Raw genomic sequence first — 18,228 nt, 5'->3', positions numbered from 1 at the left:
TGCAATTCATTTCTTGCAGCTAACTGTCTGATTGTCATGATGCACTTGTAAAATGCTCCTTAATTTCTTCTGAGCAGTCATGATGCAGTTCCCAGCATGTGTATGGGACACTGTCCTAAAACTGCCCCGCAAATTTCTCCCAACCTGATCACAAATTGAGAAGAACAAATGCAGCTGATTCTCTTATCTGACTTTTATTCTGAATTTTTATTAGTCTCTATGAAATGCTGCCCTCTGGTGTAATTTCACCCCAGCCACTCAATTTGAGGAAAATAGAGCTGGTGTAGCTACTCTGGATCTTGACACACCTCATGATTTCTCACTGCAAATATACAGCAGGGAAGACTGAGCAGAAAAGGAGATATCTGAGAGTTGATCTGATATGGGTCTACAAAATTATAATATAGTCAGAGAGATGTTCTTTCTTACTTCTCCAGTCCCTTTACGCTCCTATCCCCATCAAGTAGGCCTTAAAGCTCTTCATTTCTCTCTGAAAAACAGATCCTACCAGTTCCCCTCCACCATCACCATCCTCCATCTGATGGAACTGGTTCTCATCCTTAACAGTTTCTCTTTGGCTCCTCTCACTTTCTCCAAACCCAAGGCGTAGTCATGGGCCACAGCTATTCCTGCCTTTTTGTCGGCTCTCTGGAAGACTACCTGCTCCAAACCTACGCTGGTAGTGCCCCAAAACTCTTTCTGCATTGCACTGACGATTGCATTGGTGCTGCTACCTGCATCCCTGCAATTCCATCAAGTTTTCCTCCAGCTTCCATCTGCCCTCAAATTTACTTGGTCCATTACTGACACCTCTCTCCACTTTCTCGATCTCTCCATCTCCATTTTTGGAGACAATCTATCTACTGATATCTTTTATAAACCCATTTACTCTCACAGCTAGTGTATCTTGACTATACCTGTTCCCACCCTGTCACCTATAAAAATGTTATTCTCTTTTCTCAGTTCTGCTGTATCCACTAATTTGTTCTCAGGATGAGGGTTTCCATTCTAGAACATCTGAGATATCCTCCTTTAATGACCGTGGTTTCCCTTCCACCACTATCGATGCTGCCCCCACCCGCATGGCCTCCATTTCCCGCATATCAATCCTTACCCCAACCTCCCATCACCAGAACAGGGATAGAGTTCCCTTTAACTTTACCTCTCACCTCATGAGCCTCCGAATCCAGCCTTCATTCTCCATAACCTCCATTTACAACAGGATACTACCTCTAAGTACATTTTCCCCTACCCCCATTCTCCATTTTCCTTAAGGACTGCTCTCTATGCGACTCCCTTATCCACTTGTCTCTCCCCACTGATCTCCCTTCCGGCACTAAACTCTGCAAGTGGGACAAGTGCTACACCTGCCTCTACACTTCCTCCCTCATCATCATTTAGGACCCCAAACAGTCCTTCCGGGTGATGCAACACTTTACCTGTGAGCCTCTCAGGGTCATCTACTATATCTGCTGCTTCCAGTGCATCCTCCTCTACATTGGTGACACCCAATATAGATTGAGGAACTGCTTCATTGAGCACCTTCACTCCATCTGCCACAAAAGTCATGATTTCTTGGTTGACCACTTATTTCAATTCAACTTCCCATTCTCATTGAGCATGTCTGTCCATGGCCACCTCCACTGTCATGATGAGACCACACTCATATTGGGGAAGCAACACTTCAATAGTCTGTCTGAGTAGCCTCCAACCTCCTGGCATGAACCAGTCCTGCTGAAGGGTCTCGGCCCGAAACATTGACTGTATTCTTTTCCATAGATACTGCCTGACCCACTGAATTCCTCCAGTATTTTGTGTGTGTTTCACGGCTTGAACATCAATTTCTCCAACTTCCGCTAATTTCCCACCCCTCTTCCTTATCCTTTTTCCCATTCACCAGTCTGGTTCCTCTCTTCTCTTCTACTTACCTGCCCATCACCTTCCTCTGGTGCCCCTCCTCATTCCCTTTCTTCCAAGGTCCACTGTTCTCTTCTATCAGATTCCTTTTTCTTTAGTCCTTCACCTCTTCCACCTATCACCTTCCACCTTTCTATTTCATCCCCACTCTTCCACTCACCCACCCACCTTCCCCCTCACCTGGTCTTAACTATCACCTGCCAGCTTGTACTCGTTCTCCTCGCCCACCTTCTTGCTTTGGCTTCCTTTCCCCTTCTCTTCTAGTCCCGAAACATTGCCTGTTTATTCTATTCCATAGATGCTGCCTGACTTGCCGAGTTCCTCCAGCACTGTCTGCAGGTTGCTCAAGATTTCCAGCACCTGCAGAATCTTTTGTATTTATTATTTCTTGTAGGTAATCTGAAGTGTAGGGGCAAAACCTTGTGACTTCATTGATAAGTCAGCAGCAATGTCAGGGGAGTGAGCCAAAAACAAGAGATGAAGGAAAAATACTCATGCAGTTTCATGGAAGCTCTGGACATGTATGTGAGAGCGAAATGAAGGATCTGCTGATATGATGGGATGAGGTAGGCAAGGAGGAGGGCCAAGTAAAGAATAGACTAGATGGACAGAATAGCCTGTTTTTGAGCCTTACGTTTTATGCATTGGCATAAAATTCTAAGGTTTTATGTAACACATGGCCTGTCCTATCCACTGGAATTGGGAATAGCAGTAGATGCTGCTGATGAAAAGGATGCTCATTGCCCTTTTGTTCTTGATGTGAATTGCACTGTGATGCTATCCCTGTTGAACACAGGCTGGGTAAAGATACATATTGTTTGACCAAATAATACCCACCTTTTAAAAAAAAGATAGAAATGCTGGATTTACTAATCATAAACAAAAGTCTGTGTTACCTGATACTACCTTGTTAGTTACAAAGCACACTGATAGTGGTGATGCAATTCTGGTAAAGTTTCTCAGTTTGTTTGTGCTAAACTTATTCATTAATCTTATCCCAAGACCTAAAAATATCAGTACTTTGAACCCTGCCTCTGAAAACAGAATGAAGTGATTTGGTGACTACTATAAATTTCTAAAGGTCTATTAGATGATATTGTTGATGTTTAGTCTCCTTTAATAAATGCCATAATTATTCAATAGCAAAATCCATGGTATCCAAATTTGAGAATTTATTTATATAAAGAGATGTTTTGATAAATAATTTTTGTCTTGTTTATTGCCTGATTCAGGAATGCCCCATGTAAGCCCACAAATGAGAAATGGATTAATCCATCTGTACCCGATTCTATAATGGACGTCTTCCTCAAAGGGAATTGGACAATGGACAACCCTTCACCTTCATGTCAATGTAGTGATAATGCTGTGAAGAAGATGCTTCCAGTATGTCCTCCAGCCGCAGGTGGACTTCCTCCTCCTCAGGTATGGGATGCACTATTCTATTTACAATAATGTTTTATTATTGGCAAATAATGACAAATACTTTTTGAGGGAGCTAATTCAGTTTAAGTGCACTAATGGACTGCATAATTATGTAGTTGCACTGAAGTTGATTCAAAGTATAGCTGTGATCAGTGATTAATTGATGGCAAATAAATCCAGTTATGCAATTATTGCAGTATCATTTAATCATGCCCAGAATACCATATTTTAAGGTAAAACGTTAACATAAAGAGATAAAATATTTTGGTTAGAAAGATAGTTCACTGGAAGAGACTCGGTGATTCACCTGCACTTGTAGAGTGATGTGGTGTTTGTCTGGCATTTGTGTTATTAGATTTGTTTTTAGATCTGTGACTTGATTTGAAGTAATGCCTGAAAGAAAGAGAAGATTGGTAGCTCGGGCTGCCTGCTTGTTTGTAGGGTCATTTGTCTCCAGGCTCAGCAAACAGCCCTACGAACAAGAAGTAATGCTTTTAATGTTACATCAGCATTATTAATTCTTGTTCAAATTTCATATACTGAGGTTTATTTACCGTTAAAGATCTGTAAATCCAACACAGGGTGCCAGGTTAAAACAAAACTTCCTTAACGTTAAGCACTATTAAGCACTATTTTAAGATATGTGCTTTACTTTTGAAGATAAAAGATAAATAAATATGACACTCCTCATCATCATTATGTGTTGTGTCATATGACATGGACTATCATGGTTATGATTGTACTTGGCAACATTTTCTGCAGAAGTGGTTTGCCATTGCCTCCTTGTGGGCAGTGTCTTTACAAGACAGGTAACCTCAACCATTCTCAATACTCTTCAGAGATTGTCTGGCTGGTGTCGGTGGTCACATAGCCAGGATTTGTGAAATCCACCAGTTGCTCATGTGACCTTCCACCTCCTGCTCCCATGGCTTCATGTGACCCTAATTCCTGGGCGAAGGGGAGAGGTGGCACTAAGCAGCTACTACATGCCCAATTAAGGGAAGGAGCGCCTTTATACCTCCTTTGATAAAAACGTATTGCTACTCATCACCCAAAATATGACACAACTGTAACAAAATGATCAATTTGCAATCATTGAAAAGATTAACATGTTTTCCTTATTCCCTTCCCACCCTTCTAGGTTAAACTGAACTCAACAGACATCCTTCAGAACCTGTCAGACAGAAATGTATCGGACTACCTTGTTAAAACCTACGCACAGATCATTGGACGAAAGTAAGTTGTCACAATTTGGTAAAAAGGTTCCACCAGATGTGACGTGAAAATTGTAGTGCTAGCATTTGCCCTGGAGTATTTCATATTAAATTAGTATTTGGTTTTGTGCCTTTGAGTGTTTTAACTCTGTTTCTGTTTTGTATAAACAGTCTGAAGAACAAGCTCTGGGTGAATGAGTTTAGGTAGGTTTGCATCTATTTTCTACACCTCAATTGATAATGGTTTATTAATTTTAAGTAGATACATGGGATACAGAGCTGATTTTACTTAGAAAGTTACAATGTAAAATGTTTTTTTAAATCTATTGAATAACAATAACTGGACCAGTGGCCCTATTGACTAGCACTGCTCCTAGGCAATGCTGTTTGTATCATTTATTTTTTCACTTCAGTTTACTACTTTGTGATGACCTCACTACACTCAGTGGCCTCTTAATAGGTACCTCCTGTGCAGGAGTGGAATCTGGTGTAGTGTTCTCCTGCTGTAACCCATCCACTTCAAAGTTCGAAGTGTTGTGCATTCAGGGATGCTCTTCTGCACACCACTGTTGTTGCGTGGTTATCTGAGTGACTGTTGCCTTCCTGTCACCTTGAACCAGTCTGACCATTCTCATTAACAAGGCTTTTCCACCCACAGAACTGCTGCTCACTGGAAAATCCCAGGGTATTCACAGTTTCTGAGATACTCAAACCGCCCTGCCTGGCCCCAACAATCATTCCATGGTCAAAGTCACTTAGATCACATTTCTTCCCCATTCTGATGTTTGGTCTGAACAACAACTGAACCTCTTTACCAAATCTGCATTCTTTTTTTGCATTGAGTGCTGCCACATGATCGGCTAATTAGATATTTGCATTCAAGAGCAGGTTTTCCTACTAAAGTTGCCACTGAGTATAATTCTCACTCATTTGGCCCTAGTTTTCAGGCTGTAACATTTCATTTTCACTCCGTAGTTATGTGAGAGCATCCATAACACTTCAATTAGAGGACTCCAATGATTCATGGATCTGGATTAAAGAAATTTTGCTGCATTTCTGGACTAAATGGCCGATCCCGTATGCGCAACTTAGCTTCCAGGAATCAACCTCTCAGCATTTACTCCAGCAATACTTCTCAGTCTTGTTTTGTTTAATGATGGCATTTTTCTTCTAAACTCATGTCAGTGTAGGCCATCACAAACAAGAGAAAATCTGCAGATGCTGCAAATCAAAGCAATATGCACAAAATGCTGGAAGAGCTCAACAGGCCAGTCAGCATCTATGGAAAATGGTAAACTGGTCCTGATGAAAGGTCTCAGCCCAAAACGTCAACTGTTTACTCTTTTCCATAGATGCTACCTGGCCTGCTGAGTTCCTCCAGCATTTTGTGTGTGTTACTTCAGTATAGACCATGACAGTTCTTATAGCTAGTGTCATTAGGATGATTCTAGGCAGTGTAACTGATAACTTTGTCAGAACAAGACGATTTATGAAGAGAGAACCAGCTACTGATAAGTTCTTGTCTCCTAGGTATGGTGGATTTTCACTGGGGGGACAGAGCTCACCGTTCCTGGCTCCAAGGGAGGAAATAGCTAAAGCCATCCACCAACTGAAGCAGTCACTTAAGTTAACACAGGTTTGTGACAGATATTTTGCATCCAACCCCCTGTGACATTAACAGCAAAAATTTAAAAAAAAAGCTTTTCACCTGCACAAATTAGTTTTCTAAGGTAGTTTATTATAAATTTTGTGGCACATGTTTATTAGCTTGCCTGGGCATGCATTGCTCCCTACAGCTTGTTCCCAGCCACTGGCACAAATGGTTTGGCTATTATGGTGGACAACAGAGAGCTACCATTCAAGCTGGACAGTCCAAATTACTTTAAATCTCCTCTAGCTAAGAGGCACCATTTTTACTGCTCTGTGGGTCCATTCACTGCCCACATCATGTTGCTCTGATTAGGAACCATGAGAGAAGTTGATCCTGCTTCTTCCTATTTTTATGGAATGACAGCATTGTAAATATTAGCACCACAGTCCCTACATCATGGACCAATTGCAATCACTTTATTCATTTTCAGAACTTTGAGGTTGCTGATAAACCCACGAACCAAAAAGCCATTGCACATTTCTGGCTGCCAGATTCAATAACTACTTTCCCAGGCCGCTTGGGGGGGACTGTTACTGTGAAGGGCTCTTTGAAGAATTTTCACAATCTCATGCCATTCAGAGATGGCCAGTAAATGTTGCTCTTCCCAACATTGCCCATATGCCAAATACAATGATAAAAAGGTTAGGACCCTGCTATTTTAATATAGAATTGCAAAAGCAAGAAGTTGCAGGATACATTGAAGATGAAGGGGGTAGGTTCAAGGGGGCTGTGATGGTTAAGTTTTTTACTCAGAGAGTTGTGGATGCTTGGAATGCACTGCCTGTTATGGTGGTAGAGGCAAATGCATCAGAGACTTTTAAGAGACATTTGGATAAGCGCATAGATATAAGAAGATGGAGGGATATGGACCTGGTGTAGGTAGAAGGGATTAGTGTTTGTGTGTTTTGATTTGCTTTTTAGCTGGTTTGGCACAACGTTATGGGCTGATTGGCTTGTTCCTGTGTGTAGTGTTCTCTGTTATATGTTCTACATTTAGAATAATATTACCAAACAACGTACTGGAATTGCAAAACTGCATTTAGGAGGAATTTGATTCAATACCTTCTTTAGTTAGAATTGCATTCTTGTAAACTGACTCAACCATTAACTGCGTTAGTGACAAGAAAGGAGCAATGTCAAGCACAGTACCGATTAAGAACCCTGACCACCACAGGATAGCTGAAATTCACGTATTAATTTACATACTAAATGTGTGATATTTTATAATATGTATGTTCTATTCTTCTTCTAAAACTTGGTTCTATTTTCAGATGAAATATAAAGTTTATATTGTTCACATAAAGTTTTACCCTTGGATAGAACAGTTTTGGAGATAGGTTATTCCCTCTGTTGTGCCATGGGAGCAGTGCGTCATCAGTGAAGCTGGGTGGGCATTTATTTCTGCAACCAACTGAGGAGCAAGCTCAGATGAAGATATCAGCAAGATTGAGACTGGTTAAAAGTTGTGCTCTTTGTCTTCCAGGGCAGTGCTTCGGACCGATTTATGAAGCAGCTCCCAAGGTTCATATCTGGACTCGACACAAAAGATAATGTGAAGGTATGATCTGACACTTTTGAACTTGAATCCAACAGTTGCTTTGGTCAGTTAAAGGCTGTGCCCTATCTGAAACAAATTTTGAGTTTAGAAAGGGTAAAAAGCTAGAATTTATAGGAGTGATATTTGTTCAAGTTATGGAATTTATAGGAGTGATGTTTCAAGTTATTAAATTGATTGAAACAAATACAGATTTCTGAAGAATTGGATTTACCTTTGTATTTTGTAAGCAGTGTCTGTATGACTAGGTAAGAATAAAGATTTTTTCTACTCTTATCTATGAATTCAAGTAGAACTACAAAACTTCTGAGTCAACCAAATCCCAGTCCAACTTGTCTAAGACCAATTAGATAAGTTCGCTTGCCATTTTTGATCAAGAGTTTTAGTAAGTATTTGAACTGAGCAGACAGGGTGAAATTGTCAGAAGGGGTCATGACCAGAAGGTACAGATTTAGAGTAACTGGGAAAAAGCAATAGGGGTGTTTATTCTAGTCGATAATCTTAAATACACTGTCCAAAAAGCTGGCGAAAGGAGTTTCATTTATAACTTATCAATGTTGTATTATTTTTGTAACCAGATTACTGGGACTTACTGCAAAATAGGTCAATGCTAATACAAACTGAGTGTTCTTATAAATATGGGAACATCTGTTGATGCTGGAAATCCAAAGCAACACACACAAAATGCTTGAAGAACTCAGCAGGTCAGGCAGCATCAATGGAAATGACTAAACAGTCGACATTTCAGGCCGAGACTCTTCTTCAGGACTGAGAGGAAGGGGGAAGATGCCAGAATAAAAAGGTGGAGCGGGGGGGGAGGGGTAAGGAGAATAGCTGGAAGGTGATAGGTGAAGCCAGGTGGACAGGATAGGGCAAGGGGTGCAGAAGAAGGAATCTGATAGGAGAGGAGAATGGACCATAGGAGAAGGGGAAGGAGGCAGGTGAGAAGAGGCAAAAGGTCAGAGTGGGAAATAGAGGAAGCGCTGTTCAGGTGGGGAATGGTCAAAAGTGCGGTTACAGGTGACATCACCCATCTGCTGTGATCCATTGAACAAGTGAACAGGCATAAGTGATGGAATGGTCTAGACACGATGGTCCCACAGTTCCACAGTAAGCAATGGTATTTAGTTGGATTACGTTACACTGTTAGATCCCATCTCATTACCTATTTTATAGATGGCAATGCTTTGAAACACATATTTGACTTTTCCATTCAGATCTGGTTTAACAACAAAGGCTGGCATGCTCTGGGAGCATTCCTAAATGTCATGAACAATGCCATTCTGCGCTCCAATCTACCAGAAGGAGAAGATCCAAGTGTATATGGAATCACTGCCATCAATCACCCACTCAATTTGACCAAAGAACAGATCTCTGAGGTGGCCCTGTAAGTATCTGCTTCACTTTCAACCACCTAGGATAAACTAAACCATTCTCACTTAAGCAAAAAAAAAGATGCTTTTTTAAAAAATTACATGGTTTTATATGATTTCATTTTGTCAGCTGTAAATTGTGCCATGGATTACCCTCAGCAGAAACAGTCTAAAGCATACTTAATCTGATTTTGGATCATGCAGCAAAAGCCGAATCTTTGGATGATGGAAATCGGAAATAAAATGGAAAACCATGGAAGTACTCAGCAGGTCAGACAGCATTAACGGAGAGAGGAACAGAGTAATGATCAGTAGTTCTGAGGATGCTCACTCTACTGCAATGTTGACTTTGTCCGCCTCACCACAAACACTGCCTAACCTACTGAGTGTTTCCAGCATTTTATGAAGGTTCAAAGGTTCATTTTATCATCAAATTATGAATGTAAAATACAACTCTGATATTTGCCTTCTCCAGATAGCCAAAAAACACAGAAAGAGTATACATCAAACCCCCCACGTGAAAAAGAAAAAAAAACTCGCAAACCCCAAATCCCCCCACCTACTCCCCATAGAATAAAGAGTGACAACAGTATCAACTCCCCCACCACCCTCAGTCGCAGAAAAAATAGCAACAATAACAATAGCATCAAACCATTGACCCCCACCCCTCACCCACAAAGAACTAACAGATCACCCACCAATCGGCCGTAAGAAAGAAAATGCTGAAAAGCCAAAGGAGATTAATATAAAGTGCCGTCCAATCACATTAATCTCAGAACATCAAACAGTCCATCCACTGATCACTGATCCCCTCTGATCTTGGTGGCCTTTGATGGGAGCAACCACTGACCATCTGGCCTCCATTAGGAGCAATTGCTGACCACCACTGCGTTCACTTTAGCGGCCTCTGTTGAGACCAATCGCTGACCATCTGGCCTCCGTAGGGAGCGATCACTGACCCCCCTCCACATTCACCTTGATGCTTCAGTCTTCCTCTCTGCTTTGAGATAGAGTCCTTCATGACCCCACGTCCTGTCTCTGATCTTTTCCATGAGTCAGCTCGTGCTCTCGGTTCTTTTCAGTTCCATGCCTCTGATCCCCACAAGCCAGCTCTCTGGACACAGCAGAGCACTAGGTTATTTGATCAGGTTCCAAACTGTACGCCACATGCTTCAGCTGTTTCCGTAACACAAACAAGACAAAAAGAAAAAGCAGAAGGCCCAGAAAAAGTGAAATAATTTGAAAGATTTTCTATCTGAAGATGTCATTCAAAAAATCATTGTTCGCTGGCACCATCTTAATGGAGGAGTGATGCAAACTCCTTAAGCTGCTAGTAATAGTGATACCTACTGTAAGTAGCAGTTGTAGTAAAAGGGCAAGTTTGTATGTTGTTCCACAACCACGTTCTCGTGATATTCCCTTCAGACTTGACGACTAAGTTTCACTTCAAGATAAAAGATTATTTTGTATCTCCAAAATCAGGAAGCCAAAAATAATGAGAGAGTTTCAGGAAGTGTGTGTTTGCCGGAATTGGCATGGTTGCTATATGAGGTTAACTCACTTTGCAGATCTGTAGAAAGCCACTATGAGATATAACACCTCTATGTACTAGGAGAAGATGTCCCTTCAAAAGTCTTCACCATCAGAGCAGTATGCTAGCCCTCATCATTTCAAAGTTCATCCCCGTGGAATACTTGTTAGGGGATTATTGCAGCTGGATTATTAACTTTCCCTATGCTCCATCTACAAACTTCCCTCTACCACTTCAACTTCTGTTTGGTGTACAGACTATTTGATTGGAAAGCAAACAAACACATGTTATAGATCCAAAATAAAAACAGAAGATGGTGGTCCTAATCAATGGGACAGGCAGCGTCTGTGGACAGAGACACAGAGTTCATATTTCAAACTGTTGAGCTTTAACTGTTTGATTGACTCTGGAATGTGTGTGTTTTGCAGAATGACTACTTCGGTGGACGTTTTAGTTTCCATCTGCGTGATCTTTGCTATGTCCTTTGTCCCAGCGAGTTTTGTGGTTTTCCTGATCCAGGAGCGAGTTACCAAAGCCAAGCACATGCAGTTCATCTGTGGAGTGAAGCCGGCCATCTACTGGCTTGCTAACTATATGTGGGATATGGTAAGTTATCAACTGTAACCACCCCCATTGCTCAGGAAATGCTTCTGTTGTTCCTATACAACAGGTACTGGGGGAAATGGATAAACACTTGGATAGGAAGCTTTTGCAAAGCAGTGGGAGTAGAACAGAATAGTGGGAATGATTGAAGTAGGCCAATAAGGACACTATGGATTGATTAGCCTTCTTTGATGTTGGATCACTGTGAGATCTAACTGCAAAGTTTTATCCTATATAGGTTTTCCGTACTCGACAGAAAGAGAAAATGTGACTCTGAATTTATCCTCAAAGGCTGCAGAATTTCTGATTAGATTTCTCCTATTTTTTTCAGTGTACCTATCATAGCTTTGTACACTTTGTCTTGATCTAGTGTGGAGCCAACTGATTGTCCTTAATTCACTGACCTTTAATGAAAATATATTTCTGGATCTCACAAGATAAGAGAACACCACAGCAAGAATTGAATGATTAGCTAGTCCGTTAGCCAGTAGATTGGGATTATACAGTAATATACATGTGACGAAGAGTATCTGAGTGACTTTTGTGTTCCAGTATCATTGTATGAGCCCTCTAGAGCAATGTTTCCCTACCTGGATCCATGGACCCCTCAGTTAATGGTCGGGGTCCATGGCATAAAAAAGATTGGGAACCCTGATCAAAGTGTGCCATAGACTGTGAATGATAATATTTCATACAAGTTTCTTGATCATCCCTAAACTTCATTAGTAATGTCATTGTCTTCAGCTGCTCATGACTCCAAACCCCTTCACCTCATTTTCCTCTTTTTATGAGCTGTTAACACCTGGCTCTTTGACAATCCTTTTGAACAACTGCTCCAAAACATTGTTATGTGCCTCATTGTCAGATTTTGTTCAATAATGTTCTGTGATGCTTCCCAGGAATTTTTGACTTACTAACTGCTTCACAAGCATACACTTAACAATATGTAGTTCAATATTATAAAAAGTTGAATGGGTGACATAGGAATATAAGGAATATGAGCAGGAGTAGGCCATCTGGCCTGTCAAGCCTACTCTACAATTCAATAAGATCATGGCTGATCTAGCCATGGACTCATCTCCACCTACCTGCTTTTTCCCCATAACCGTTAATTCCCCTTCTAGGCAAAAATCTTTCCAACCTTGTCTTAAATATATTTACTCAGGTAGCTTCCACTGCTTCATTGGGCAGAGAACTCCACAGATCCACCACTCTCTGGGAAAAGCAGTTCCTCCTCATCTCCATCGTAAATCTACTTCCCCGGATCTTGAGGCTATGTCACCTAGTTCTAGTCTCGCCTACCAGTGGAAACAGTTTTCCCATCTCTATCTTATCTATCCCTTTCATAATTTTAGATGTTTCTATAAGATCTCTTTTTCAATTCACAGTGTTGGCCATAAAGTCATAAAACCAACAGAAAAAGAGTATTTGGCCTAACATGGCAACCATCAATATTACATCTATACTAGGAGTAGATTAGTATAAACAGATTTAATATCAATGAACAAGCTTAAAGGTAACAGTGAAGATAATTGCATGATTTAAACTAAGGGGAGCAGACTTTTGGGTGACCACAGGTTACTGGAGGGTAGAAAATGGTAGGCTTACAAGCAATTGAATTACTTGTAATAGCTTACAAGTAATTCAAAGAGGAATGCTAGGATTTCTTCTCTTTGGAGTGAAGGTCACTTGATAGAAGTGTATAAGAGTAATAGGTAGATTGGACAGCCAGCACCTTTTTCCCAGATCAGAAATGGCTAATACCAGAGGACATTCTTTGAAGGTGTATGCAGGAACATTTAGAGGAGATGGCAGAGGTATGGTTTCTACACAGACAGTGCACTCTGGAGCTGATACTGTACATTAGGGACATTTAAGAGACTCTTGGATTGACACATGGATGGAAGAAAATGGATGGTTATGGGCTATGTAGGAGAGAAGGGTTACATTGGTTGTGGAACAGGTTAAAAGGTACTGTGTCAAAGGGCACATACTGTATTATTTTAGTTTTTTAATGGGTGCATTTCAGAGGTAGTAAAACATGAGTTGGGGTTTGTGTCAGCACAAGCTCTTTGATGCCTCAATTCTGTCCATAAACAGGTGATGATGAACGCCTTCCTCTCTTGTTTTAGCATCACTTTATATTGCTCATTGTCAAATTTTTTCTAGCAACTTCTATAGACAGTCTTGAGATATGTTAACAATATAAAGATCTTCGAAAGATACAAAGTTATGGCTGACGTTAATTGTAAATGCTTATTCTTACTCTGTCACAGTTAAAGGTATATTTTTAATGAATGATTTCTATTTGGTTATGGTTAGTAGATATGTGCCCTGTGTTATATGAGTCCACTGAGGACCATTGCTGAAATTGAGCTGAGTGTTATTGAATTTCCAATGTGGAGCTCAGTGTGCAAATGTTGCTGTGGTATGCATTTAGCCCATGAGTCTAAGGATGAATTTTGATCCTAATGGTGATCATCAACTTTTCAACCTGAAGCATATTAATATTGAAATAAAAACAGAAAATGCTCAAAACATTCAGAAGATCAAATAGTATTTGCAGAAGGAGAAACAAAATTAATGTTTCAGGTTGGAGACCTGTCAAAAACTTGCACTGTTAACACTGTCTCTCTACAGATATAGACTGTTGAGTTTTTCTGGCACTTTTCAAATTTTCTTTCAGACTCTTAGCATCTGCAGTTTGTTGATTTCATTTACAGTATAATATTGTTATGTTCCAAGTGAGAAGAAAGTGTAGAATGGAAAGGATAGGAGTTCTGAATAGTTTATTTATCATAAACCCATTGATGAAAGATTGGTATTGCTCATAAGTTTCTGCTTGTTTCTTTGTAGTGTAACTACATCATTCCTGCCACACTGGTCATCATCATTTTCATCTGCTTCCAACAAAAATCTTACGTGTCCTCCTCAAACTTACCCGTGCTCGCTCTGCTTCTCTTGCTGTATGGGTAAGTTAATCCTTCGTGGTTAGGAAAATTGAGCTCATAAGGACAATAAGCAAAATAGAATAGCATTTCAAAATACGCACACATATTCATTCCAATGCTTGCTTGCTATCAGAAAGTCATAGGGTTTGTCTCACTTTTGGAGGATGGGTTTGACCCCATACTCTCATTAGCATTCGTCAATGCTGAACATCCACCACCTATGACAGATTCCGCCGAGGTTATCACTTACGTGGACAATGTATTTTAAATTTTCAGAGTTCTCTGTATAATAGATTTCTCCTTAACAGAAAAAAAATCTGAGGAAGTGCCCTAAAAATTAACCCAAGCAAGAAGACAACAGGATGAGAGGGATGGCATCATTCTCACTACAGCAATCCCTCCATCATCTATTATACTAAGTTTTGGAAAAGCAAGAACCGAACCCATCAACTTCTGAAACAGGAATGGCAGTACTCAGTCATCTCATATTAAGTCATAGAGGGACACAGCTCAGCAGCGGGATTTTTGGCCAACAATTTGCACTGACTATCAACCCCCTAATTACACCTACCCTACATTAACCGCATAGTGTTATTCTCCCCACATTCTCATCACCTGCTCCCATATTCTACTGGCAGGTGAGGAGGTGTGATTGAAAAATAACATAAGACTATATAGGAGCAGAATTAGGCCACTTAAGCCATTGAGTCCGCTCTGCCATTTCATCAAGGGTGACCCATTTCCCTCTCAGCCCAAACTCTGCCTTAAATGTACCCAATGACATGCCTCCACAGCCACCTATGGCAATGAATTCCACAGATTCACCACTTTCTAGCTAAAAAATTTTCTCCTCATCTCCGTTCTAAATGGACATCCCTCTATTCTGAAGCTGCGCCCTCTGGTCCTAGACTCCCTCACTATAGGAAACATCTTCACTTCCACTCTCTTGAGGCCTTTCAACATTTGGTAGGTTCCAATGAGATACCCCCACCCTTTCATTCTTCTGAATTCTAGTGAGTCGTGGCCCAGAGCCATCAATTGTTCCTATATTGTAGCCCTTTCCTTCCTAGAATTCTTCTCATGAGCCTCCTCTGAACCCTCTCCAATGCCAGGATAATTCATTTTCACTCTCCGCACATTGCCAGCAACCTCCCGCAGATTCTGTCTCTTATCTGCACATGAGAGGCAATTCAGAAGGGCCAATTAACCTAGAAGCCCATTTAGGATATGGAAGGAAGCCAGATCACACAGTCACAGGGAGAATGTAGAAACTACATACAAACGGCACCTACATCAGGTTTCAACCAGGATCCCTGGCAGTGCAGGGCAGCGGCTCTCCTGACTGTGCCACTGAGCTGCCCTCAACGTCAGTTTCTTACCAGTGTTTCTTTTCACTTGCAGGTGGTCCATCACCCCTTTGATGTACCCAGCATCCTTTGTATTCCGAATCCCCAGCACAGCCTATGTAATCTTAACCAGTGTGAACTTGTTCATCGGGATCAATGGCAGTGTGGCTACCTTTGTCCTCGAGCTGTTTAGCAACAACGTGAGTCATTGAACATTTTCACTTATCAGATTGTCCACTTTTCCCCAAATGGAACACTGTCAGGCTACTGACTGTATATTTTCCCTGATGAGAACATTTGCATAATCATATGATCAAGGAATCTGTACTCATTGGGCAATGATACACACTTTAATGATCGTAAGAAGCTGAATCCAGTTTCTGATTTATCTGGAGACACAACATGATGGAGCTGGGAGCCACAAACAATCTGCTGGAGGAACACAGTGGGACTGGTGCTGGTACATTTCTAAAGTAGGGTGTTGACCTGAAATCTCAACACTATCTTTAGGATGGTGGTCAAAATTGGTTGCTCGGTTTGAGGCGTTTGATGTCGTGGTGTTCACTGAGCTTGTCAATCAGCCTGCAGACGTTTCATCACCAGTTGAGGTGACATCCTCAGTGTGTAGTTGTTGGTGTTTCTCCCAGAGAGGAACACCATCAATTGTGCACTGAGGATGTCACCTTGACGGGTGATGAAATGTCTGTAAGCTAATTGCCAAGCTCGGCAAACTTTGCGAAGTATTTCCCTACATAGCTGCTGCCCGGCCTGCTGAGTTCTTGCAGCATATTGTTTGTTGCTTCAGATTTATTTGTTGGATTTAGTATCATCTATAAAGAAAATTTTCCTGATTTGATTCACAGCCATTGGCAAGAGTTACTATAAATACTTTACTATAATTTACTATAAATACTTTTTACACATGATGAAGTTCTAACTATCATGTATATATATGGTCAAATAAAATTGGAATAAGATTTACAAATGATTCTATCATATTGAAATTGAAAATATATCAAGAAGGTGGGTTGTTGGCCATCTAAAATATAATATTATTGGTATGATTAATGTAATGGCGGTGTGGACTTATGCATGGATAAAGACAAGTCGCACAGTAAATGCTGGTGTTCTTTGAGCTAGCCAATTCATTTACTTAGTTACCAGTGGGTGTTGTTAGATTCTGTTGTTATTGATCCTGATAATTACAAGCCTCACTCTTTCAGTCTTTGAAATGGGCAAATTTTTTACAGTTTCAAGGTTGTCACTTCAATACTGCTTCAGTGCCACATTTTGGCCTGTGTGGTTATATGACTTAAGGCAGTGTAGTAAGTGTCTGTAAAGGTTTTGGCTGTCTATATAAAGATAATGTGCACTAAGTCTGTCAGTTTAGTGTTTAGGCATGATAAATTAAAAAGATGATAATGATTCCCTCCCTTCTTGGAATATAAAGCAGCAGATTGTAATTAAAATTTCAACATTTATCTAAATACATAAAAAGATTTCTTCTTTGTTTCAGAAACTGAATAGCATTAATGAAGTTCTGAAATCCGTGTTCCTGATCTTCCCTCACTTCTGCCTGGGTCGCGGGTTAATAGATATGGTGAAAAATCAGGCAATGGCAGATGCCTTGGAAAGATTTGGTGTGTAATAGTTTATTGATTATTTTATTTTTCAAACCCTAAGTCTGTTAAGTTGTGTAAAGAAGTTGCCTTAGAGTACTTGGCACAGTCACTTTTAAGCTTGTTGAGAGTAAAAGTCTTATTAGTACAAATGATGCGAATGTCAATGTATAAGTGTGATAATTTAAACAAAATATATTTCTTTATTGGTAGCTGTGGGTAAAGCACTATGGTTTGGGTTTTCACCCCTAACTTGGTCTATTTGAACCCGACCAACCCCGTCACCTGTCTATTTCTAGCAAGCACAAAGAATCATAGAAAATGGCCTATCGAGTCTCCCTGAGCAACCAACACCCATTTTAGCACTCACCATTGCCAAACCCATTTTATTCTCCTCACAGTGACATCAATTTCACTCTCTGCCACCACATTGTTCTGATCATCTACACATTAGCTGTAGTTTACTGTGGCCAATTAATGCAACAACTTGCATATTGTTGGGATGCGGGAGAATACCAGAACACTCAGAGGAAATCCAAGCAGCAACAAGGAAAATGTGCAAACTCCAAACTGTCATCTCCAGAGGTTAGGACTAGATTCTGGTCTTTGGAACTGTGAGTAAGTATATCTACCAGCTGTGTCAGAGTGCGAACCAATAATCTCTTGATTGTCTCTTCATATAGCTTTGTTTAGTTCATAATAAGACCTTAAGACTTGGGAACAGAATTAGGCCATCCAGCCCATCGAGTCTGCTCTGCCATTCCATCATGACTGATTTATTATCCCTCTCAACCACATACTTGCCTTCTCCTTGTAACCTTTGACCATCTCACTAAGCAATAACCTATCAACCTCTGCTTTAAATATACTCAATAATTTAGCTTCCATAGCTGCCTGCAGCAATGAATCCTACAAATTCACCACCCTCTGGCTAAAGAAATTTCTCCTTATTTCTATTCTATATGGGTGTTCCTCTATTCTGAGTCTGTGTCCACTTTTCCTAGACTCACGCACTACAGGAAACACCCTTTCCACATCCACTCTAT

The 18,228-nt window shown here is 40.6% G+C and overlaps 1 protein-coding gene across 2 annotated transcripts in view; it reads left to right on the top strand.

Annotated features, from left to right (window-relative positions):
• LOC140197766 (phospholipid-transporting ATPase ABCA1-like) overlaps positions 1–18,228 on the top strand; it is a 164,314-nt gene that overhangs the window by 130,434 nt on the left and 15,652 nt on the right. For both annotated transcript variants that reach the window (XM_072258199.1, XM_072258201.1), the window contains 10 exons: positions 3,150–3,339; positions 4,481–4,575; positions 4,725–4,757; positions 6,084–6,189; positions 7,688–7,762; positions 8,977–9,146; positions 11,092–11,269; positions 14,123–14,238; positions 15,619–15,763; positions 17,080–17,203. In XM_072258199.1, coding sequence (XP_072114300.1) covers positions 3,150–3,339; positions 4,481–4,575; positions 4,725–4,757; positions 6,084–6,189; positions 7,688–7,762; positions 8,977–9,146; positions 11,092–11,269; positions 14,123–14,238; positions 15,619–15,763; positions 17,080–17,203 — 1,232 coding nt within the window. The remainder of the gene's footprint in view (positions 1–3,149; positions 3,340–4,480; positions 4,576–4,724; positions 4,758–6,083; positions 6,190–7,687; positions 7,763–8,976; positions 9,147–11,091; positions 11,270–14,122; positions 14,239–15,618; positions 15,764–17,079; positions 17,204–18,228) is intronic.

This window comes from Mobula birostris, chromosome 5 (genome assembly GCF_030028105.1).
Source record: "Mobula birostris isolate sMobBir1 chromosome 5, sMobBir1.hap1, whole genome shotgun sequence".
Taxonomy (NCBI): domain Eukaryota; kingdom Metazoa; phylum Chordata; class Chondrichthyes; order Myliobatiformes; family Myliobatidae; genus Mobula; species Mobula birostris.
Note: the sequence above shows the minus strand (reverse complement) of the source record. Positions and strands in the feature narration are given on the sequence as shown.